General features: G+C 39.9%; 1 protein-coding gene and 1 non-coding gene across 2 annotated transcripts; both read left to right on the plus strand.

Annotated features, from left to right (window-relative positions):
* The first annotated feature begins 360 nt into the window (after window positions 1-360).
* On the plus strand, window positions 361-16,053 carry LOC107784860 (uncharacterized). Its single transcript, XM_075247797.1, has 15 exons — window positions 361-704; window positions 7,002-7,136; window positions 7,221-7,300; window positions 7,440-7,523; window positions 7,655-7,742; window positions 7,844-7,998; window positions 8,170-10,174; window positions 10,580-10,890; window positions 11,071-11,386; window positions 11,471-11,626; window positions 11,862-12,003; window positions 12,246-12,322; window positions 13,386-13,525; window positions 14,532-14,640; window positions 15,339-16,053. Exons 1-15 carry the CDS (start codon window positions 522-524, stop codon window positions 15,534-15,536), a joined length of 4,179 nt encoding a protein of 1,392 aa, XP_075103898.1. The 5' UTR covers window positions 361-521; the 3' UTR covers window positions 15,537-16,053.
* LOC142178758 (U6 spliceosomal RNA) lies at window positions 14,110-14,215 on the plus strand. The gene has a single exon (XR_012707012.1). It is a non-coding gene; the product is annotated as a U6 spliceosomal RNA (small nuclear RNA).
* Window positions 16,054-22,065: the final 6,012 nt, after the last annotated feature.

Consider the following 22,065-nt stretch of genomic DNA (forward strand, 5'->3'; position numbering starts at 1 on the left):
TAACAATGGATTTAACGATATGATACAATAAAAATTTAAATATCAGTCAAAACAAACATTATATTTAAAATAACAATACGATACAATACGATCATCCAACTCATAAAAATTTGAAAAATTCCATAACATTGTGTTATCAATAAAATGATTAATTAATAAAAAACTAATTGTTTTTCATCTAAGAGTTAAAACAACTAATTAGATAAAATAAGTCTATGGTACACAAATATATATTTAAAAAGATTATATAATATAATATAATTTTAAAAAAAAAGAATAAACAAAGTGTAAAGATTTCTATTTGGTCCCTCAGGCGAAGGGCACATGGAATGACTGACTCCTCCTACTTACGATTATTCCTGGTAAGTACGAGCAGTTATTAGTAAGCTTTCTCTTCTTCCCCCAAACTTGTACTGCTTGATTACATTTACTGTGAACTCAACTCATGCATTAAACCCTATTTTTCTCCATCCAAATTTCTGTCGACGAATTGGAAAAACTGAATCAAATCTCAGCTATTAATGGCGGTTTCGGAGGAAGAATCCTCGTCTTCATCCTCTGCCGGTTGCAGCAGCAAGTCACGATCAGCTGCTTCTCGTGGCGCCTCTTATTTAGCTAAGACTGTTCTCAGAGGTAGTGTTGTTCTGCAAGTCGTTTATGGCCGTATCCGCTCTTCTACTTCATACGACGTCGTTCTTGGCAAGGTAGCTCTTTTTTTAAAACTTCATTTGCAGATTGGTTGTGTTAAATGTTAATTTCAATGTGTGATTATCTGCTTTGAAATGATTGGAATGAAATTGGCCAGGACAGAGCAAAATTGATATAAAAAGAAGGCATATGGCTGACTCCGGTTGCTGGATTGCTTAATGTAGATAAGGACTATCAATCCTTTAGATTTAAAGTATCTAAATATAATTCAAATGAATACTTATATATCTGAAAGTATTTTGTAATGGAACGAGGATGATTATTTCAAAGAGGAGGTTAGGCTTCCTCGTTCCCCTCCTATATATATTTATCTTTTGGATATTAATATACTCGTAAGGCGCAGGCTAACCTCCCGTCTTTAAAGACGTATTAACTTAAAGAAAAAAATGATTACTATGTGATTGGGGCATAGTTGATTGATTTAATTTCATCTTGAAATTAGATTAATATCGTGAAACGTAAGCTTGTAAAATAGATTGACCAAATTTAATAAATGGAGTCTGGTAGTGACATTATGAAACTGAACCCATATGGAAGAAAGCAGAAGCATTGGGTACGTATGTTGGCCTCAAATTCTGCCCTCAAATTCTGCCGATCGATGCATAGCCCAATTTTTCTTTTATGCACGTGTAACTATTTTGGGGTGCCAGGTGCTCTTTCTGTAGTCTTCCCTTGTGTTCTATTTGAAGCAAGTGGGTTGCACCAATGGTCAATAACCGGGAAGTCTACACCACTATTCCTTTTTATGAATCTTACAAAACCCCTTTGTGAGCCTCTCTTCTCCTTTTGATGCTTGAAAGGGTTATGGGAGGAAAGTGTCATGGTTTAAATCCTTATGTCAATACGAATTCAACCATGATCTAGTTATTTTGTGGGATAATTAGAGGGAAGAAGTGGAATAGCCGTATGTAGAAGGTTGTATTATCATAGTTTCAGGAGTAAGAAATAGAGTTTAAGTTTGTAGATTCAGTTTTTAAGGAATCTTGTAATAGTATGTTGTGACTTTCTTCTTTTCACTTACATATTCAATCTCTAGAAGAAAGTTCTCTTTTTTATTTTCTTTTACATTCTGTTTTATGGAACCTGGTGGTATCGGTTTGTCAATTTTCTCATAGAGACCTACCTCAGAGGGTTTTGGCAATCTCACTAAGCTCCTTTGGTTTTCTAATAATGCCAAAAGCTTTCGATAATTTTGTCTCCTCTTGATGAAAATTTTGTTGGTCAAGTGTTTTGGTTCAAAAATAAAATTGGCCTACTCCCATTATGATTTTTGGCCTGTGACACCTATTGGAAATTAGCTTTTTCCGAAATATGGTACTATGTCAAACTTATTAGTACTAAGAAAGTCTATCTACCTTTCTCAACAGACAACTTACATCCTTTAGTAAGTTCTTTTTTTGATGAAATTAGGTGTTCCATTAGCAAAAGGCAACAAGAAGATGCAAAGTTACAAAAGTATTGAAATGCAGAAATAATAAGAATTGCAAATCCCTTTACAATGTCAATCTAAGACAAGGGAGCTAACAGAGTACAAAAAATGGTCAGTGCTAATTACAGCAGTTAACTTAGTCCAACAAAAAAGAGATCCATAAACACCAAATAAAAGCGCCGGGGATCGTCAACCAGATTTTTTTGATGGTCTTATCAACTCTCCATAAACACCAGCTAATGTGTGCCTCTTTCATGTTCTGTGGCATGATCCAAATCTAGCCAAAAATGCAGAGGGACATATTCCAAAGGTCATTTGCCACTAGGCAGTGCAAAAACAGGTGGTTGGCAGCTTCCACATCTTCCAAACGTAGATAACACATGTTGACCAGGTGGAAACCTCTTCTGTTGAGGTTGTTTTGTGATGAGCATGCCTCATCGAGGGCAATCCAGTTATGGAAAATAACTTTAATAGGTAGTTTGGTCTTCCACATTAGCTTCCAGACCATGCATCATTCACCTGGTTCTGGGAACTAATCTGTTTGTAGCATTCTTTTACTGTGAATATGCCGTTATTCCCCCAACATATGGTATCTGGTTGGCTCACATCAATATTGTACCACTCCACTTTTGCTAGCATATCCATCATCCCCAGTCATGCACAACTCTTCTAAGATGAACAACACCTGTTGCTACCATTTCTGTTTTGAGCTATAGAGGAATTCTTGTCAAGAGCAGTCTGGTATAGGCTAGGATACTCGTCCATGAGTACAATGTTGTTTAGCCATTTGTCTTTCCAGAATCTAATGTGAACCCCATTGCCTGGTTTGAAGTGGATGTTCCGGAAAAATTCATTCCCCAATTTACTGATGTACATCCCAGGGCCCACTCCATATGGTGCATTAGAACTTTTAGTGCTCCGGTTATCTCTTTTCCCATGCTTGGCAATGATCACTTCCTTCTGGAGACTTGGTTCTCCTGTGCCATTCTCCAAAGCCACTTCATTAGTAGGCATTTATTGTGGAACGCTAGATCTCTGACTCCCAAACCTCCATTGCATTTTGGCTGAGTGACTTTATCCGACTTTATCAGATAAAACTTGTGGGTGTTGCTATTACCTTCCCCAAGGAAGTCCTTCCTGATTCTGTCCAATTGCTTTAGCACCTTCCTTGGGATGGGGAGCAATGACATGTAGTATGTTGGTATGCTGTCAAGCACACTACTGATGAGAGTTAATTTGCCACCCGTGGATATATATTGAAGCTGCCAGGAAGTTAATCTCTTCGCAAATTTTTCAATAACCCCATTCCATATCTCACAATTTTTGAATTTGGCACCCAATGGTAGACCCAAGTATGTGGTAGGTAGAATCCACCAATACTGCAACCCATAATGCCTGCAAGCTCCTCTATGTTAGGCACATGATTAATAGGGTAAATTATACTTTTCAGCACATTGACATGTAACCCTGTCAAAGCTTCAAAGAGGAGAAGTGTGAGGTTCAGGTACATAACTTGTGATTTATCTGCCTCACAAAAGATCAAAGTTTCATCAACATATAGCAGGTGAAAAATAGTGATCGAGTTCCCAATATTGGAGCCTACTCTGAATCCCTGAATCCACTGCATTTCTCTGGCCTTTTCCAGCATCATACTTAGTCCCTCCATGGCTAGAATGAATAGGAATGGGGAGAGTGGGTCTCCTTACCCGATCCCTTTTTGGGGAGAGAGGAAACCCACTGGTTCTCTATTGACTAACACTGAGTACTTGACTGTTGAAATGCTGAATCTGATCCACCTTATCCATTTGTCTCCAAATCCCATCTTCCTCGGTATAGAGATTAGATAGGACCAGTTCAGTTGGTCAACAACCTTTTCTATGTCCAGCTTGCACATAATGCCAGGATCCCCAGTTTTAATCCTCCAATGTAAAGCCTCATTGGCTATAAGTGCTGCATCAGTGATCTGTCTATGTTCGATAAAGGCATTTTGATGATTGGAGACAAGTTTACACTTTACCGTTAACCTTCTTCAACCTTTCTGCTAGCAGCTTGGCCACAGTCTTATAAACACTTCCAATAAGACTTAGTAATTAAATTAGAGGAGCTTCCAGGTTGCTATCTGCGTACTGAAATCCGTTACCCATCAGCCACCACCACCCGATTCCAGTAGTAGGAAGAGAAATCTACAAAATCAAGGTCAAATTGAGATCTGGTCTGCTGAATTTGACCTGACCTCACTGCACATTGAAGGTTTAAGTTCTTGTAGAGCATACATGCACTGTGCCTTGAAACAAATGCAAATTGAACTTTCTGTTGTTTAGGGAATTAGTTCCAGTGGAAGGAGGTCTCATTCTTAATTGTCTGAATAACAGTGTAGCGACAAAAAATGTCTTTAGCAGCGTTGGAGAGTAAATGAGTTATATATTTGTTGAGATTCCCTATCAGGTAAGATCAGTTAATTGAATGATGGTCAGATAAACTTTTATTTTCGCCCTTGGCGAATGAGGGGGAATGAAGATATCAAAAGCTTGAATTTAAGTGTGGGATTTATTCACTATATCAATAACCAAGCTGGATTGGGTCTGTAGGGATTTGCCTTTTGTATCAGTTCTTGTTTGCTAAAAGACCTTTTCTTGGGGGGGTAGGGGATAGGTTTGGAGGTTGAGGCAATGTATTTGATGGGAGATGTTCTTTTTTTGATGAAGTAAGAGATATTATCAAAAGCATCAAGAAGATGCAAAATAGAGCATTGTGCAGGCGCTAATACAAAAGAGAGTTTGCTAGCCCTATTACATATAATCCTATGCTAAGGATAGGGAGCAAACAAAATCCAAAAATGACTCAGGTGAGCTAAGAGGCGAGAGATTACTCCAGCTACATAACAATTTTTAACAATTAGCCTTGAGAGAGTAAGTTGAGTTGATATTCCATCAAAACATCTTCTATTCCTTTCTGTCCAAACTCCAAAGTGTCCAAAAGATACATCTAGGAATCATTTTCCAGATCTTCCTGATGGATTTATCAACTTTCCATAAGCTCCAGCTGCTGTAAGCATCTTAATTCTTTCTGGTGTCACCCAATTGAGTCCAAGCACTGAAAGGAACATGTTCCATGTTCCATGTGTCATCAAGGAACATGTGTCATCAAGGAACATGTTCCAAATGCTACATGTGTCATCAAGGAACATGTTCCAAATGTCTGAAGTTACTGAACAATGCAAAAAAAGGTGCCTGTTTGTTTCAAAATCTTGATGACACATGTAGCATCTGTTAACTGTGGGAATGCTCCTTTTGCACAGATTGTCTTGAGTGAGGCAAGCTTCATTCAATGCAGTCCAACTGTGACAGATAACTTTAGGGGGTAGTTTTGTTTTTCAGATAAGCTTCCAAGGCCAGTTGTCCACCATTTCATTCCGGCTAGTGCTGTGTCAGTACCCCTCTTTCACTGTCTAGATTCCTTTAGCTCTTGTTCCCCAAATGAGTTTATCTGGGACCTGCTCATTGGCCATACATCCTCCCAATCTGTCTAAGAGGCTGAGTAGTTCACCCAATTCCCAATCCTGCACATTCCTTCTGAGACTTGGATTCCAGGTGTTGTATGCTCTGTTCTGAGAGATAGTAGTAGTCACGTCTGCTTGCTATTTGATAGATATTTGAGAAGTCATTTTGTAAAGTTGAGTCCCCTAGCCAATTATCTTCCCAAAACTTGACATTTGCACCATTTCCTATCTGAAATCTGCTATAATGGCTGAACTCTCCCCATAGTTTGATTATGATTCTCCAAGGTCCAACCTCATGTGCTGGCTAGAGACTTTTGTGCACCGGTTGCCTTGCATTCACCACTTTCTTCCAGGTTGCCTGATCTTCCTGTACATATCTCCACAGCCATTTCATGGGAGATGTTTTACTTGTAATTTTCATCTCTATCATCTGATCATGTTGATCTAACTTTCAGTATGTTACTTTTTGCTTGGTTTTCATCTCAAAATTATTGACAATCCATTAATAAGGCTCTCTTGTAGCAAACAACTGGAAAAAACATACAAACTCACATGGGAATATCATTTGTAGTTCAATTAATTACACTATCATAGTTACACTAAACAATTCTATGTTATAGAAGTTGTCATACTTTTTAGCCACCACCCAACCATTTTGCCCTACTTCTATTTGTATCTCTGAATCTTAAGATTTAGGTGTTGACGAATCTGGCTTCTAGATTGATACCCGTATTGGATGCTTGTATCGAGTCCATGTAACATGACAAGTAAATCTTAGATGCTTTAACCAATAGATGTTCTTGCTCAACCTTGTAGCTAACAATTTTGTTATCTTTCCTTTAGATGCTTTAACCAATAGATATTTCCAGTCAACCTTGCAGCTAGTATTGGTTTTTGCTCCTTTTTTTTTTTCTTTCTATAAGGTAAGAATTGGTTTTTTGGCGTTCGCATACTATCAGTTTTTATAAGGTATATAAAATTTTGTTAATTTGGAAACTCCCGTATACAAGCAGTTAGCCAAAAAAATAGAGAGCCTACATAAAAGATGTGTTTCTCTATAAATGACACCCAATATTCTATACAAACAGGAGCCTTGTGGGTGCATAAAGGGGTCAACCAGGATTAATCTATTGTTCACTGCTTTATATTTTATTAAAATATGTTTTTAGTAGCACTTGCATGTTCTTTTGATTTCTGGATGAATTATAGTATCCTATGCTTATATAGCACGGGTGTGCTGCGTGCTTAACTGCTTCTGATTGGATACTTTGCATATGGGCTTCAACATGTTGAATGTTAGCTTCTCGGTTTACAGTTTTATTTAGCAAGTTTCAATATGTAATATGACAATGTATTTTGATGCAGGAAACATCTGTAGAGTTGGTGATTATAGATGAAGATGGAATTGTGCAATCTATCTGTGAGCAGCCTGTATTTGGCATAATAAAAGATATAGCTGTGCTGCCCTGGAATGAGAAGTTTCGTGCTGGAAGCCTGCAGGTGTCTTAGATTGTTCCTTTCAACTTATCCTTTATTTCTAAGATTCTATACTAATGGCATTTTGCTTTCACTTCTTTTAAATAGCTTTTGAGCAAGGATCTCCTGGTTGTTATTTCGGATTCAGGGAAGCTCTCAGTTCTCAGATTTTGCAATGAAATGCACAGGTTAATTGTTTCTCAACTGTATCTTTTTCCTTTTATTTTTGTTACACATAAAAGGAGCAGTAAATTCTTTTTAAAATCTTGATTTAGCCAAGACAGTCATCCTTTTCATTAAAGGCGTACCTTTGCATTGTTCACATAGGTTTTTCGCTGTAACACATGTTCAACTTTCATCTCCTGGAAATCCGAGGCATCAAATTGGAAGGATGTTGGCCATTGATTCCAGGTAAGTTGTATTTTTGATGGACGAATGAAACTAATTAGATGGTTGGCAACAATTGAAACCAGTCACCTTCAGCTACTACCTAAAGATTCTTAGATGTCCGTGTCGGTAATTTCTTACTCTGCCCTATGCAGTGGCTGTTTCATTGCTGCTAGTGCATATGAAGACAGATTGGCTTTTTTCTCCCGCTCTGCTTCAGCTGGCAGTGATATACTTGATAAGGTTAATATTTTTGCATACATTTCGTGCTAGATATGTATACTACTTAACCGCTTGGATAGCTATGTTCTATTCTACTGATTTGCTTTAAATAATGATATTAGAGAATCTTTTGTCCCACTGACAATCAAGGGAAGATTGGGACTGCCAGTGGTTTCACCAGTATCTGTGGTACCATATGGAGCATGTGCTTCATCTCAACAGATGTTCGTCAACCAAATAAGGAGCACAATCCTGTATTGGCCATTCTTCTGAATAGGTAGGATGATGGATAAGTTCGCAAACATAATTAATTGTAAGATTCGCAATTGTTAAACTGGCTTTGTGATGGAAAGTGGATTTTCTCTCTTGTAGTTGTATATAACAAATCGTCATCTTCTAATTTCTGCTATGCTAGTATTGATATGATGTTTCAAATTTGACCCTGCAGGAGGAGATCATATAGGACTGAGCTCATGTTGATAGAGTGGAATATGAAGGAGCATTCACTCCATGTAATATATCAGTATTCTGAACCTGGACCACTAGCACATCGTATCGTAGAAGTTCCTCATTCTTATGGAATCCTGTTAGTATTTCGTGCTGGGGATGCTATTGTGATGGACTTTAGAGATCCTCACAACCCTTGTTTTCTTTATCGAATAAGTTTAAATTTTACACCACCTTCAGTTGAGGAGCAGAATTTTGTAGAAGAGGCTATTAGAATTCCCGATATTATTGACGAAGACGGTATGTATAGCGTTGCTGCATCTGCATTGCTTGAGCTTAGCGACTTGAATAAAAATGACCCAATGAACATTGATGATGATAGCAATGTAAAACCGGGTTCAAATTTTGTCTGCGCATGGAGTTGGAATCCTGGAAATGAGCAGAGTCCTAGGATGATATTTTGTGCTGATTCTGGAGAGCTTTTCCTGATTGATTTTTTATTTGATTCTGATGGCCTGAAAATATCTCTGTCTGATTGTCTTTACAAGACTCAACCAGCCAAGGCACTTTTGTGGGTGAGAGGTGGGTTTTTGGCAGTTATCATTGAGATGGGTGATGGGATGGTGTTAAAAGTTGAAGAGGGAAAACTTGTTTATAGAAGTCCAATCCAAAATATTGCACCAATATTGGATATGTCCGTTGTGGATTACCATGATGAGAAACATGATCAAATGTTTGCCTGCTGTGGGATGGCACCTGAAGGATCTTTACGAGTTATACGCAGTGGCATCAGTGTAGAGAAATTGTTGAAAACTGCTCCTATTTATCAGGGTATTACTGGAACTTGGACAGTGAAAATGAAAATGGCTGATTCTTATCATTCTTTCCTTGTACTATCATTTGTTGAAGAGACCAGGGTTCTATCTGTTGGTGTGAGCTTTTCTGATGTAACTGACTTCATGGGTTTCCAGCCGGATGTTTGCACGTTGGCTTGTGGTCTTGTGGGCGATGGTTTACTGGTGCAAATCCACCAGACTGCTGTGAGACTATGTGTACCTACTATTGCTGCACATCCAGATGGTATTGATTCGTTATCACCAACTTTCACCTCATGGTCCCCTGATAATATGACAATAAGCCTTGGAGCTGTTGGGCCTAATTTGATAGTTGTTGCAACTTCCAGTCCATGCTTCTTATTTATTCTTGGCATCAGGACCTTATCAGCCCATCATAAAGAAATATACCAGATGAAACATGTGAGATTGCAAGATGAACTATCCTGCATTTCAATCCCCCCGCTTGAGCAAAAACCTTTTATATCTAAAACTAGTAATACAAATGGAGTTCCTTTGGATTCTCTTCCATCCGGATTGGACATTAGTAACACCTTCATTATTGGTACACATAAGCCTTCTGTAGAAGTTCTATCATTTACTTCTGATAAAGGCGTGAATGTTCTTGCCATTGGGTCTATAACCTTAACAAACACTCTTGGAACAACCATAAGTGGCTGCATTCCTCAAGATGTAAGACTTGTACTCGTTGATCGGCTTTATGTTCTTTCAGGATTAAGGAACGGTATGCTACTCAGATTTGAGTGGCCCTCTGCCTCGATAATTGCCTCACTAGAGTCGCCTGCCCTTCAAACTTTTGACAATTCTTGTATGGCTAATTCCAGTGGTTCCTCAATTTTTGCTTCTCAGAATTTTAGAACTCAACCTATGCAAGTGTCCAGTTTATTGGATAAGACAAAGGATTCTCCTGTTTATCTGCAATTAGTTGCAGTTCGTCGGATTGGCATCACTCCTGTTTTTCTGGTTCCATTGAATGACTCTCTTGATGCTGATGTCATCGCTCTAAGCGATAGACCCTGGTTATTGCAAACTGCAAGGCATAGCCTCTCGTATACTTCAATCTCTTTTCCACCTTCCACACATGTTACTCCAGTCTGCTCACCTGAATGTCCCAAGGGAATTATCTTTGTTGCTGAAAACAGTCTTCATTTGGTAAGAGAAAAGCCTCATTATTGTTAACAGAGCTCAACATTGGTACATCACCTCCCTAGTTGCACTTGTAGTTTACATATTATATGTTGGAAAAGCAAGCACAAGCCACATAGGATTTCTTCTCGTTGTTCTCATATCCAGTTGATGGCGGATATTCAATGGCACTTTATTCATGCCACTCCCGTTTGCATGACCTTCCCTCCTCATCTCCAAACCCCCCCCCCCCCCCAAACACACAATCACACCCAAAAAAAGAAGAAGAAAATAATAGAGAATGAAAACTAAAGAAGCGAAAAGCAAAGGATGGAATGAGGGAGGTTGACTGTGTTTAGTTGTATATATCGATCTTGGTCTTTTTACACCTTTAATAGTCAGTCAAAGTGGCCGTCTATTTTTTTGTTTCAGGTGGAGATGGTGCCTAGTAAACGGCTTAATGTGCAGAAATTTCATTTTGGTGGCACTCCTCGAAAGGTTCTATATCATAGTGACAGTAGGTTGTTGCTTGTATTACGGACTGATCTCAGTGATGATTTATGTTCATCTGATGTCTGTTGCGTAGATCCTCTCAGCGGATCGGTATTGTCTTCCTTTAAGTTTGAGCCAGGGGAGATAGGAAAATGCATGGAGTTGGTAAAAGTTGGAAACGAACAAGTTCTTGTTGTTGGAACTAGTCTCTCTACTGGTCCAGCTATAATGCCTAGTGGTGAAGCTGAAAGGTTAGTGCCATCCGCCAAATGATTATAGCATTTTACTTCCATAAATCTATAAAGCATACATTGTTTTTGCTTATATTTTCTTTCCCAATAATATATCTTATCTGGGTAGATCTTTGTTTGTCTGAAGTGTATAAATGAATTGCATGTTTTTGTATTATTTAATAAAGATGCTTTTTACAGTACAAAGGGCCGTCTAATAGTTCTTTGCATCGAGCAAATGCAAAACTCGGATAGTGGGTCAATTGCATTTTCTTCAAGGGCTGGATCATCTTCTCAACGGACTTCACCTTTCCGTGAGATTGGTGGATATGCCGCTGAACAGCTGTCTAGCAGTAGTCTTTGTAGCAGTCCTGACGATAACAGCTGTGACGGGATTAAACTTGAGGAAAGTGAGGCATGGCACTTAAGATTAGGTTATTCAACCACCTGGCCTGGAATGGTGCTTGCAGTCTACCCATACCTTGATCGTTATTTCTTGGCCTCTGCGGGCAACTGTGTAAGTTGAAATAACTCTCATCTACTGACTTTCTCACAAAGTTAGTGTTACCTCTTACTAAAATATATTTCATGCTTCCCGCAGTTTTATGTTTGTGGTTTTCCAAATGATAATCCTCAAAGAGTCAGACGCTTAGCAGTAGGGAGAACACGTTTCATGATCATGACTCTTACTGCACACTTCACCAGAATTGCTGTTGGTGATTGCCGTGATGGTGTCCTCTTCTACTCGTATCAAGAGGTAAGTAGCTAGAGTTGATTTTACTTTAAAAATTTCCCTTCTCTTTTTGTTATTCATGTTTTGTTGGGAATTGGTTGTTTGTATTCCATTATGGGGCTGGAAATTTGAAAATCCTCTTTCTAGGTTGTAGTTTGCATGGGGCATGAAAATACTTATATCAGATATTACCACCTTGCGTTGGTAGGTTTGGAAATTTTGTTGCCTTACAAGCCATCTTCTTCTGTCTTGTGATCAGGATGCAAGAAAACTAGAGCAAGTTTACTGTGACCCTGTCCAGAGGTTAGTTGCTGATTGCACTCTTATGGATGTAGACACAGCTGCTGTTTCAGATCGAAAGGGGAGTCTATCCATTTTATCATGTTTGAATCACTCAGAAGGTAAATTCAACTTACAATATCTATGTAAAATCCGAATTCTAAAATACAACTGCATAGGAAAAGAAAGATCAGGATCTCTGTTCATATTTAATGCCTTATGATTACCTTTTCTGCTGTTTTCACTAGCTGAGATTCTTATGGCATATCCTCATCATTTTCTTTCTCATGCTTTTCTTCCTCTAATAACTATTTGTAATTTAAATCTTTTACTTGTTTTTTGAAAATATGGCTTTGTTTTACAGATAATTCCAGTCCAGAATGCAATCTAGCTCTAACTTGTTCATTCTACATGGGTGAGATAGCTATGAGAGTTCGAAAGGTAAGCATTTGTCTGGAGCCGTTTAGTTTTGAATGATGGGTTTAGATCATACTTGTCAAAGATGATAACTTTTACACCCTATAATGCACCTTCTAATGAACCCTCTTCTTATTTTGTCCTTATGAAATAGTATAAAAATGACATAAACAACCATGTATAATATTTGTCAGTGGAAAGCAGGTGCACTTTCCTATAGGAGATAATTGTTGGATGCCTTATGGTGTTTGTGGTCCAGAAAGTAGATAAAATGCATACCATAGGATATATAGAAGATGGCAAATCCGACACAAGCGTAAACCACAACTTGTGATAGACCAGAAAAGATGATTGTAGCTGATATTTCATATTTCAAGGGATCTGAAAAGACAAAACACCTTTTACTGCATTGCAAGGTCACTAACCACTGAACCAGTTATGGAGTCTTCTATTTTAACATTTATGTATTCTCTTAGATGATGCCCCGAGCTGAGAAAAAACAAGTATGGTGTTGAGTGGTGACACGGGTGAGGTTATGAGTAGAAAAATTGAAAAATTTCCTCGGTTCTGATTTTGGTGCTTGAGGGAGATGGAGAGAACAAAATTCTTTTCAACTCTTTCCATCTATAGCAAATTATCTGATTTCATCGATTATCTGTTTTTCGCTTTACAAACTGTATTCCTTATTATATATCTAATTTAACAGTATTCAACTGTAATTTCCGAAGAAATCTATTAATTCATAGTTCTTATACTTCTTCTTAATCAATCAATTTAAATTGAATTTAATTTTTTTACATATATAAGCTTAGGTTAAAATAAAATCAATACTCGAGCACCTTCACTTTCTTTAAAAAAAAAAAATACTCCTATATTTAGTGATATTGGCTTCACTTGATTTTGTAAGAAGTCTTGAATGATTTGATGGAATAGGATATGGACTTTGATGATATGGGACAAAATCGTTAACAGTTTGATGGAATGGAATATGAACTTTGATCATTTGGGACAAAATGCTGCAGCATTATCACCTTGGCTTAGTTTTGGTGGCAGCCTCAATTGATTTGAGAATTATTATTTGTTGCAGGGGTCATTCTCTTATAAACTTCCAGCAGATGATGCACTTAAGGGCTGTCAAGTTGCCAGCAATGTCGGTGACATATCACAAAATAGTATCATGGCTAGTACACTTTTAGGGAGCATAATTATTTTCATTCCTCTTACTAGGTATTTCACAATTATCCTGTCAAACTTACTGTTCATGTTACCTGAAAAATTGAGTTCATCTTCACCTTCGTAGGATGTGATTTCGTCATTCTTCGACTCTTTGTGCCTTTTATTTCACTATTTACATGCATTTTTTAGTCTGTTGTTCTAGTGTCTGAGCTGCAAACTTAAGATATGATTATCATCTGATAATAACATTTGGGTGGTTGCTTTTGCTCCTCGGTGACAATCAGCTTAGTCTCTTCATCAAGATGTTAAATAATTAATATATGCATTTATAGCTGTCTCAGCATGTTGACTCTACTGGAGTATTAGAATGCCAGTTTTGGGACTTCTCGTGATTCGTGAGATTTAAACTGATTGAATTCAACTACTCTTTTGAACGGCTAGTGTCGGGCAACCCGAGTTAGATGTTCCTGCTTTATAGTTGGTTTAGGAGTTCTTAGTCTCTGTAAGTATTATCTGGTGTTTTTTTCCCTTCCTACCCCACTCCTTGCTGTCCTGCAGAAATGGGAGGGAAAACAGTGACTTGGAAATTGGAAAGCAGGTGGTCATAAGTAGTTTCTGGAGTGTATTTATACTCTGTTTTATTTCGGGGACATCCGATAAAATTGGAATGATAGAGAGAAGATTAGCATGGCCCCTGCACAAGGGTGACACGCACAAATCAAAAAAATGTTTCATGATTTAAATTGAAAATGTATATGATTTTCAAAAAGCTTCCGGAGTTAAATTGATTTTCATGCATATGGTTGGGGTGCATCATATGTGTTTTGGTTCATTCGGGTGGGGTAGTGTGTCGGGTGCCAGTCACATGGATTTGGGTCGTGACATTAAAATAGGAGATGGGTAATTTGGTACAAAAAGAGAATTACTCCTAACATGGATCAAATGTTGAAGTATTTTAATTGATTGCCAAAACGCAGTGTTTTCAGTTGACTATCTATTTTCTCTTGCATAGAAGTTAGTGTTAAAACTACCTCTGAAGAGATTTACTTTCTCATAGGGAGGAATATGATCTCTTAGAAGCGGTACAGGCTAGGCTTGTCATCCATCCATTGACTGCTCCTATATTGGGAAATGACCATGCTGAATTTCGCTGTCGGGGGAGTCTGGTAAGAGATATATTTTTCTTATGATAGATCTAAACTGTTTTGAAGTTCTTATTTTTTTGTAATTTTTTTAAAAAAGTTCTTATTTAATTCCGGCTTTTACAAGGTGAAGTTTCTAGTCAAGCCTGATGATTTTTTATGAAAAAGATTTGTCATTAGATAAGACTATTATGTTAGATTGTGATGTCTCACTCTTGTAAAAGAATTGTCATTAGCCTTTGGCTATTTAAAGCTTTTGCTTTGTTCAAGTATAATTCTACAATTCACATGCTGCTCATTGTGCTCATGTCAGAGGAGTGCAAATAGAATGTCTCAATAAGAATGTGAACAAGGACAACGGGAGATATAGCGTAGTGGGAAGGACCATTCACCTCCTGCCATGTGGCTGGCGGTTCAAGCCACCTAGGGAAAAAGTGGGGAAGGGCCATTGTTGAATGTTGTCATCTAAGGGGTGGAGGGGTTACTGGAGTAGGATTTTCCATATCACACAAGGAAAAAAAATTGGAAATGCAAACAAGAGGAATCTGTGACTACAGTCTTTCACTCTTGCTCTCTATAGTTCTCGTTTTCCTTGACAAGGTGTTTTAGGTTTGCAATGCAGAAACTAGAGGGCCATGCTTTTTATGATTGATGTTTAAATATCTGCCTAAAACTGTCACTCATTATTCTTTGTGCCGGGCTTTTGCCTCTTCCAATTATAGGCTAGGGCACCGAAAGCTCTGGATGGTGATATGCTTGCTCAGTTCTTGGAGCTTACTAGTATGCAACAAGAAGCTGTATTAGCATTGCCTCTCGGTGCACAAAACACAATTATGTTCAATTCAAAGCAATCTCCTCCTCCAATTACTGTCAATCAGGTTGTGCGGCTACTAGAACGTGTTCATTATGCCCTGAACTGAATATGTTCTGATGCTTTGAGAGCTGTAAACTTGGTCTTCCGTTGACTGCCAATCAAGTGTCCTTTCAGCCTTCCTCCAGATAATTACCGGTGCCAAGGCCATTTGTTCATATTCTTGGAAGCAAGGTGATCTGCGATTGATACGTGATGTTTAAAGCTGGATCAAATATCGTGCACGGGCCAGGCTATTCTGCTTTGTTTCGGCTTTTGTGGGTTGGGGGGGAGGGAGACAGAAATAGTTTTGCAGGGTTGTGCTTCTGGGTGCCTCTTCCTTCATTGTCCGTACACAGTTTTGTAAGGCAATTTTTTAGTTGACGTGAAATGCCTTTGCTTCCCGACAGGAACGCGGGGTGTTTTTTTTTGGAGGGTGGGAGGTGGGTGGGGGTGGGGGCTATGGACTCTTTTCTGTATAATATGGGCTCCAGTAGGTTCAGTTAATTGTAAATATATCTAATACCACAGAAATCTTGTCGAGAACTTTTTTCTTATGCGCAAATGTTTGCCCCTTGCCTCTTTTATTCTTTTACCCTTTCTGCTGCTGTTTTTATATTGTCCTCTGGAAGCAACAAATGGTTGTACTTCAAGGTTAGACCCAACATTTACCCCGCTCTGCAAGCAAATCAAAGCTCTACCGGGGCCTTTCCTCTAAAATCCGCCTCCAAACCAATTGAGTCTAACCAAAATTGACTCAATAATATCAAATAAAGGTAGGGAATCAATTACAATACATAAAGTTACGATCTTTACATTTTTCCCAATAAGTCAACAAAAGTCAACCTCAGACTCGCTTAGTCAAAACTCGAGATTCGGACCAAAATTCATTTACCCATCCCAAATTTGCAAAACCCCCCAATTCTTCCCAAATCTCTAATTTTCTACTATGAAAGAACAAGGTTTAAGGCTAGAAATTAATGGGTAATGATGAAAATGGAAGAAAATAAGTTAAAGTACATTAATCTATGAAATGGTGATGAAATTTCTCCTCCAAATCACCTCTAGGCCAAGCTCTAATGGAAAGATGGTGAAAAATGGGTGAAATCCCGTGTTTGGAATACTTAAGTGACTGGGCGTCAGGACTTCTTCGCGTTCGCAAAAGGCCTGCCACGTTCGCGAGACACAACGACCCAAATGGCCTACGCGTTCGCGAAGGCTTCTCCCCAAGGCCTTCGCGTTCGCAAGCCAGGGCTCGCGTTCGCGTAGAACAAACCACCGATCCCCCTTCCCAGGTCCCTTAACGCTATGCGTTCGCGAAGGAAAACCCTCCAAAGCTTCGCGTTCGCGTACCAGTCGTCATATTCGCGATGAAGAAAGGCCTCCCTAGACCAGGTTGCTCTTCGCAATCGCGGGAATATCTTCGCGGTTGCGAAGAAGAACACATCAGTAACCAACAGAAGTCAAAAACCAAAAATTTCCTTAAGTTTAAAAATATCTGCAACCTATTCGAAACTCACCCGAGCCCTCGGGGCTCCAAACCAAACACGCACACAAGTCCAAAGATATCATACAAACTCGCTCGTGCGATCAAAACACCAAAATAATGCATAGAACTACGAATCATACACCAAAACGAATGAAATTTTCAATGAAACTTAAGAATATGCAATTTCTTAACCGGACGTCTGAATCACGTCAAATCAACTCCGTTTTGCACCAAATTTTGCAGACTAGTCATAAATATTGAAACGAACCTATACCAAGTTCCGGAACTGAAATCTAAACCCGGTAGAAACAAAGTCAAACTACTGTCAAACTTATGAATTTTTTAAACCTTCAAACTTTTAGTTTTCAATAAATTATGATAAATTAAGTTAGGTACTTCCGAATTCGATTCCAAGCATACACCCAAGTCCCAAATCCCGATTTGCACCCACCGGGACCATTAAAATATTGATCCGGGTCTATTTACATAAAATGTTGACCGAAGTTAACTCAAATAAGTTTTTAAGGCACAATTTCACATTTTCATCAATTTTCTCATAAAAACCTTCGGAAAAAGATACGATCAGTGCATGCTAATCGAGGAAGGCTGAATGGAGCTATTTGAGGTCTCGAAACACAGAAGTGAAGGTTAAAATTATAAATGACCTATCAGGTCATCACATTCTCCACCTCTAAAATAAGCGTTCGTCCTCGAAAGAACATAGAAAAGTACCTGGACTGAGCTGAAATCTAACACATGGGACTGATCACCGTGATACTTCTGGAGCATGGACATATGGAACACCGGATGGTCTGCTGATAAACTAGGTGGCAATGCGAGCTTGTAAGCCACCTCACACACTCTCTCAAGAATTGCAAATGGTCTGATATACCTAGGGCTCAACTTGCCCTTCCTTCCGAACCCCATCACACCCTTCATGGTTGAAACCCGGAGCAGTACCCTCTCTCCAACCATGAATGCAACATCACGAACTCTACCATTGGCATAACTCTTCTTCCTAGACTGAGCGGTACGAAGTCGATTCTGAATGATCTTGACCTTATCCAAGGCATCCTGTACCAAATCTGTACACAACAACCGAGCCTACCTAGGCTCGAACCATCCGATTGGCGAACGACACCGCCTCCCGTATAATGCCTCATAGGGATCCATCTGAATGCTCGACTGATAACTGTTGTTATAGGCAAACTCCGCAAGCGGCAAGAACTGATCCCAAGAACCCCCGAAATCCATAACACAAGCGCAAAATATATCCTCCAATATTTGAATAGTGCGCTCGGGACTATCCGTCCGACTGGGGGCGAAATGCTGTATTCAACTCAACCTGCGTGCCCAACTCACACTGTACAACCCTTCAGAAGTGAGGGGTGAACTGCGTACCTCGATCAGATATGATAGACACGGGCACACCGTGAAGACGGACAATCTCACGGATGTAGATATTAGCTAATCGCTCTGAAAAATAGGTAACTGCCACTGGAATGAAATGTGCCAACTTGGTAAACCTGTCCACAATGACCCATACCGCGTCGAACTTCTTCTGAGTCCGTGGGAGTCTAACAACAAAATCCATAGTGATATGCTCCCACTTTCACTTAGGAATCTCTAACCTCTGAAGCAAACCAGTAGGTATCTGATGCTCGTACTTTACTTGCTGATAGTTTAGACACCGAGCTACATATACAACTATATCCTTTTTCATACTCTTCCACCAATAATGCTGCCACAAGTCCTAATATATCTTGGCGGCACCCGGATGAATAGAATATCAGGAATTATGGGCCTCCTCAAGAATCAACTCACGAATTCCATCCGCATTAGGCACACAAATACGACCTTGCATCCTCATAACCCCATCATCCCCAACAGTAACTTGCTTGGAACCACCGTGCTGCACCGTATCCTAAAAGGACAAGCAAATAGGGATCATCATACTGACACTCTATGATACGCTCATACAAGGAAGACCGAGCGACTGTGCAAGCTAGCACACGACTAGGCTCTGAAACATCTAACCTCATGAACTAATTGGCCAAAGCCTGGACATCTGCTGCAAGTGGCCTCTCACCAACTGGGATATATGCAAGGCTACCCATACTCACAGCCTTTCTACTCAAGGTATCGGCCACCACATTAGCCTTCCAGGGATGATACAAAATGGTGATATCATAGTCTTTCAATAGTTTTAATCACCTCATCTGCCTCAAGTTGAGATCCTTCTGCTTGAACAAATACTGCAGACTCCGATGATCCGTGAATACCTTGCACGACACGCCGTAAAGATAGTGCCTCCAAATCTTCGGCGCATGAACAATGAATGTCAACTCTAAGTCATGAACAAGGTAATTATTCTTATGAACCTTCTACTTCCGCGATGCGTATGCAATCACCCTGCCATTCTGCATCAATACTACACCGAGCCCAATATGAGATGCATCACAATACAATGTGTAGGATCCTGAACCCGTGGACAACACCAACACTGGTGTCGTAGTCAAAGCAGTCTTGAGCTTCTGAAAGCTCAACTCACACTCATCTGACCATCTGAATGGGGCACCCTTCTAGGTCAATCTAGTCAATGGGGTTGCTATGGATGAAAACCCCTCCATGAACCGGCGATAGTAACCCACCAAACCCAGGAAACTCCATATCTCTTTAGCTAAAGTAGGTCTAGGCCAGTTCTGAACTGCCTCAATTTTCTTAGAATCCACCTTTATGCCCTCTGCTGATAAAAAATGCCCCAAAAAGGCGACTGAGTCTAACCAAAACTCACACTTTGAAAACTTGGCATATAACTAGCCACCTCTCTGAGTATGAAGTACAATCCGATAATGCTAATCATGTTTCTCTCGACTGCAGGAGTAGATCAAGATATCATCAATGAATACAATCACAAAAGAATCCAAGTAGTGCTTGAACACCCGGTTCATCAAATCCATAAATGCTGCTGGGGCATTTGTCAACCCAAATGACATCACTAGGAACACATAATGCCCATACCGAGTCCGAAAAGCTGTCTTAGGGACATCAGATGCCCTAATCTTCAACTGATGGTAGAAAAATCTCAAATCAATCTTCAAAAACACCTTATCACCCTGAAGCTAATCAAATAAGTCATCAATCATCGACAACGGATAATTGTTCTTGATAATGACCTTGTTCAACTGCCGATAGTCCATACACATTCTCATCGACCCATCTTTCTTCTTCATGAAAAACACAGGCGCATCCCAAGGCGAGACACTAGGTCTAATGAATCCCTTATCAAGAAAATCTTGCAACTTCTTCTTCAACTCCTTCAACTCCGACGGGGCGATACGATATGGTGGAATGGAAATGGGCTGAGTGCCCAGAGCCAAATCAATATAAAAGTCAATATCTCTATTGGGTGGCATCCCCGACATATTTGCAGGAAACACCTTTGAAAACTCACGAACAACTGGTACTGAATATATGGAAGGAACCTCCGTACTAGAATCACGGACATAGGCCAAATAAACTAGACATCCCTTCTCGACCATACGTCGAGCCTTCACATAAGAGATAACTCTGCTAGTAGAGTGGTCAGGAGTCCCTCTCCACTTTAATCAAGGCAACCCCACCATGGCTATGGTCACCATCTTGGCGTGACAATCTAATATAGCATGATAAGGTGACATCCAGCCTATACCTAATATAACATCAAAATCTACCTTATCAAGAACTAAAGATCAATGCTAGTCTCAAGACTTCCAATAGTAATCACACACGAGCGATAGACACGATCAACAACAATATAATCTCCCACAAGCGTGGACACATACACAAGAGCACTCAAGAATCACGAGGCACATCCAGATATTAAGCAAAATAGGATGACACGAAGAAATAAGTAGATCCCAGATCAAATAGAACTGAAGCATCTCTATGAAAGCTGGAACAATACATGTGATAACGGCGTCAGATGACTCGACCTCATGCCTAGCTGGAAAAGCATAACATTGGGGCTGGGCTCCACCACTCTGAACTATATCTTTGGGACGGACACTAGCTGGCTGACCTCCGCCCTCTAACGGCCTGACCTCCACCTCTAACGGCCTGACCTCCACCTCTGGCTGCCTGACCCCTGCCTCTAGCTGGCTGAGCGGGTGGTGGAGCAACCAGTGCTGGAACTATGGCAAGAGAACTTTGTTGTGGCATGCCTCCCAATAATCTTGGACAGAACCTTCTAATGTGACCAATACCATCACACTCAAAACACCCATCATGCTGCTGTGGTTACTGAAGCTGAAGCTGACCCGAACGAGCCGAATAACCACGGTGATAGCTCTGAATCCGAGGTGCACTGATAGGAGTTGATGGCGCACTATGGGCTGGCTGCCCAGAGTAAGGCACATAAGAACCGCGACTCCCCGAAGCACTGTGAGATTCCTGAAGCTCTAAATGAAATGGCCTCGGAGGATAGCCTCTACCAAAGGTACCCTTGCCTCCAAATGATGCATCACTAAAACTACCGTTTTTGACGAATCCTATTATCTGACACCGGCCCCCTCTCCTGAGCACGAACCAACTCAATCCGTCTAGCAATAACTATGACCGTTTGGAAAGAAATATCACTCCCGGTCTCCTTGGCCATCTGAAGCCTGATAGTGTAAGTGATCCCATCAATAAATCTCCTTGCTCTCTCCCTCTCAGTAGGAAGCAAGATAGTGGCATGGCGATCTAGGTCCAAAAATCAAGTCTCGTATTGGCTAACAGTCATACTACCCTGCTAAAGACGCTCAAACAGCCTGCGGTACTCCTCCCTCAAGGTGATAGGAATGAACTTCTCTAGAAATAGCTGTGAGAACTGATCCCAGGTAAGTGCAGGCGACCTAGCTGGCCTAGTCAACATATAATCTCTCCACCATCTCCGGACGGAACCAGTCATCTGAAATGCTGCAAAATCGACCCAATTGGTCTGAACTATACCCATGTTGTGCAACATCTCGTGGCAATGGTCCAGAAAATCCTATGGGTCCTCAGAAGATGCACCACTGAAATGAATAGGAAAGAGCTTGTTGAACTTATCCAACCTCAACATAGCCTCAGAACACAAAGCGGGCCTATC

This window comes from Nicotiana tabacum, chromosome 24, assembly GCF_000715075.1.
Source record: "Nicotiana tabacum cultivar K326 chromosome 24, ASM71507v2, whole genome shotgun sequence".
NCBI lineage: Eukaryota > Viridiplantae > Streptophyta > Magnoliopsida > Solanales > Solanaceae > Nicotiana > Nicotiana tabacum.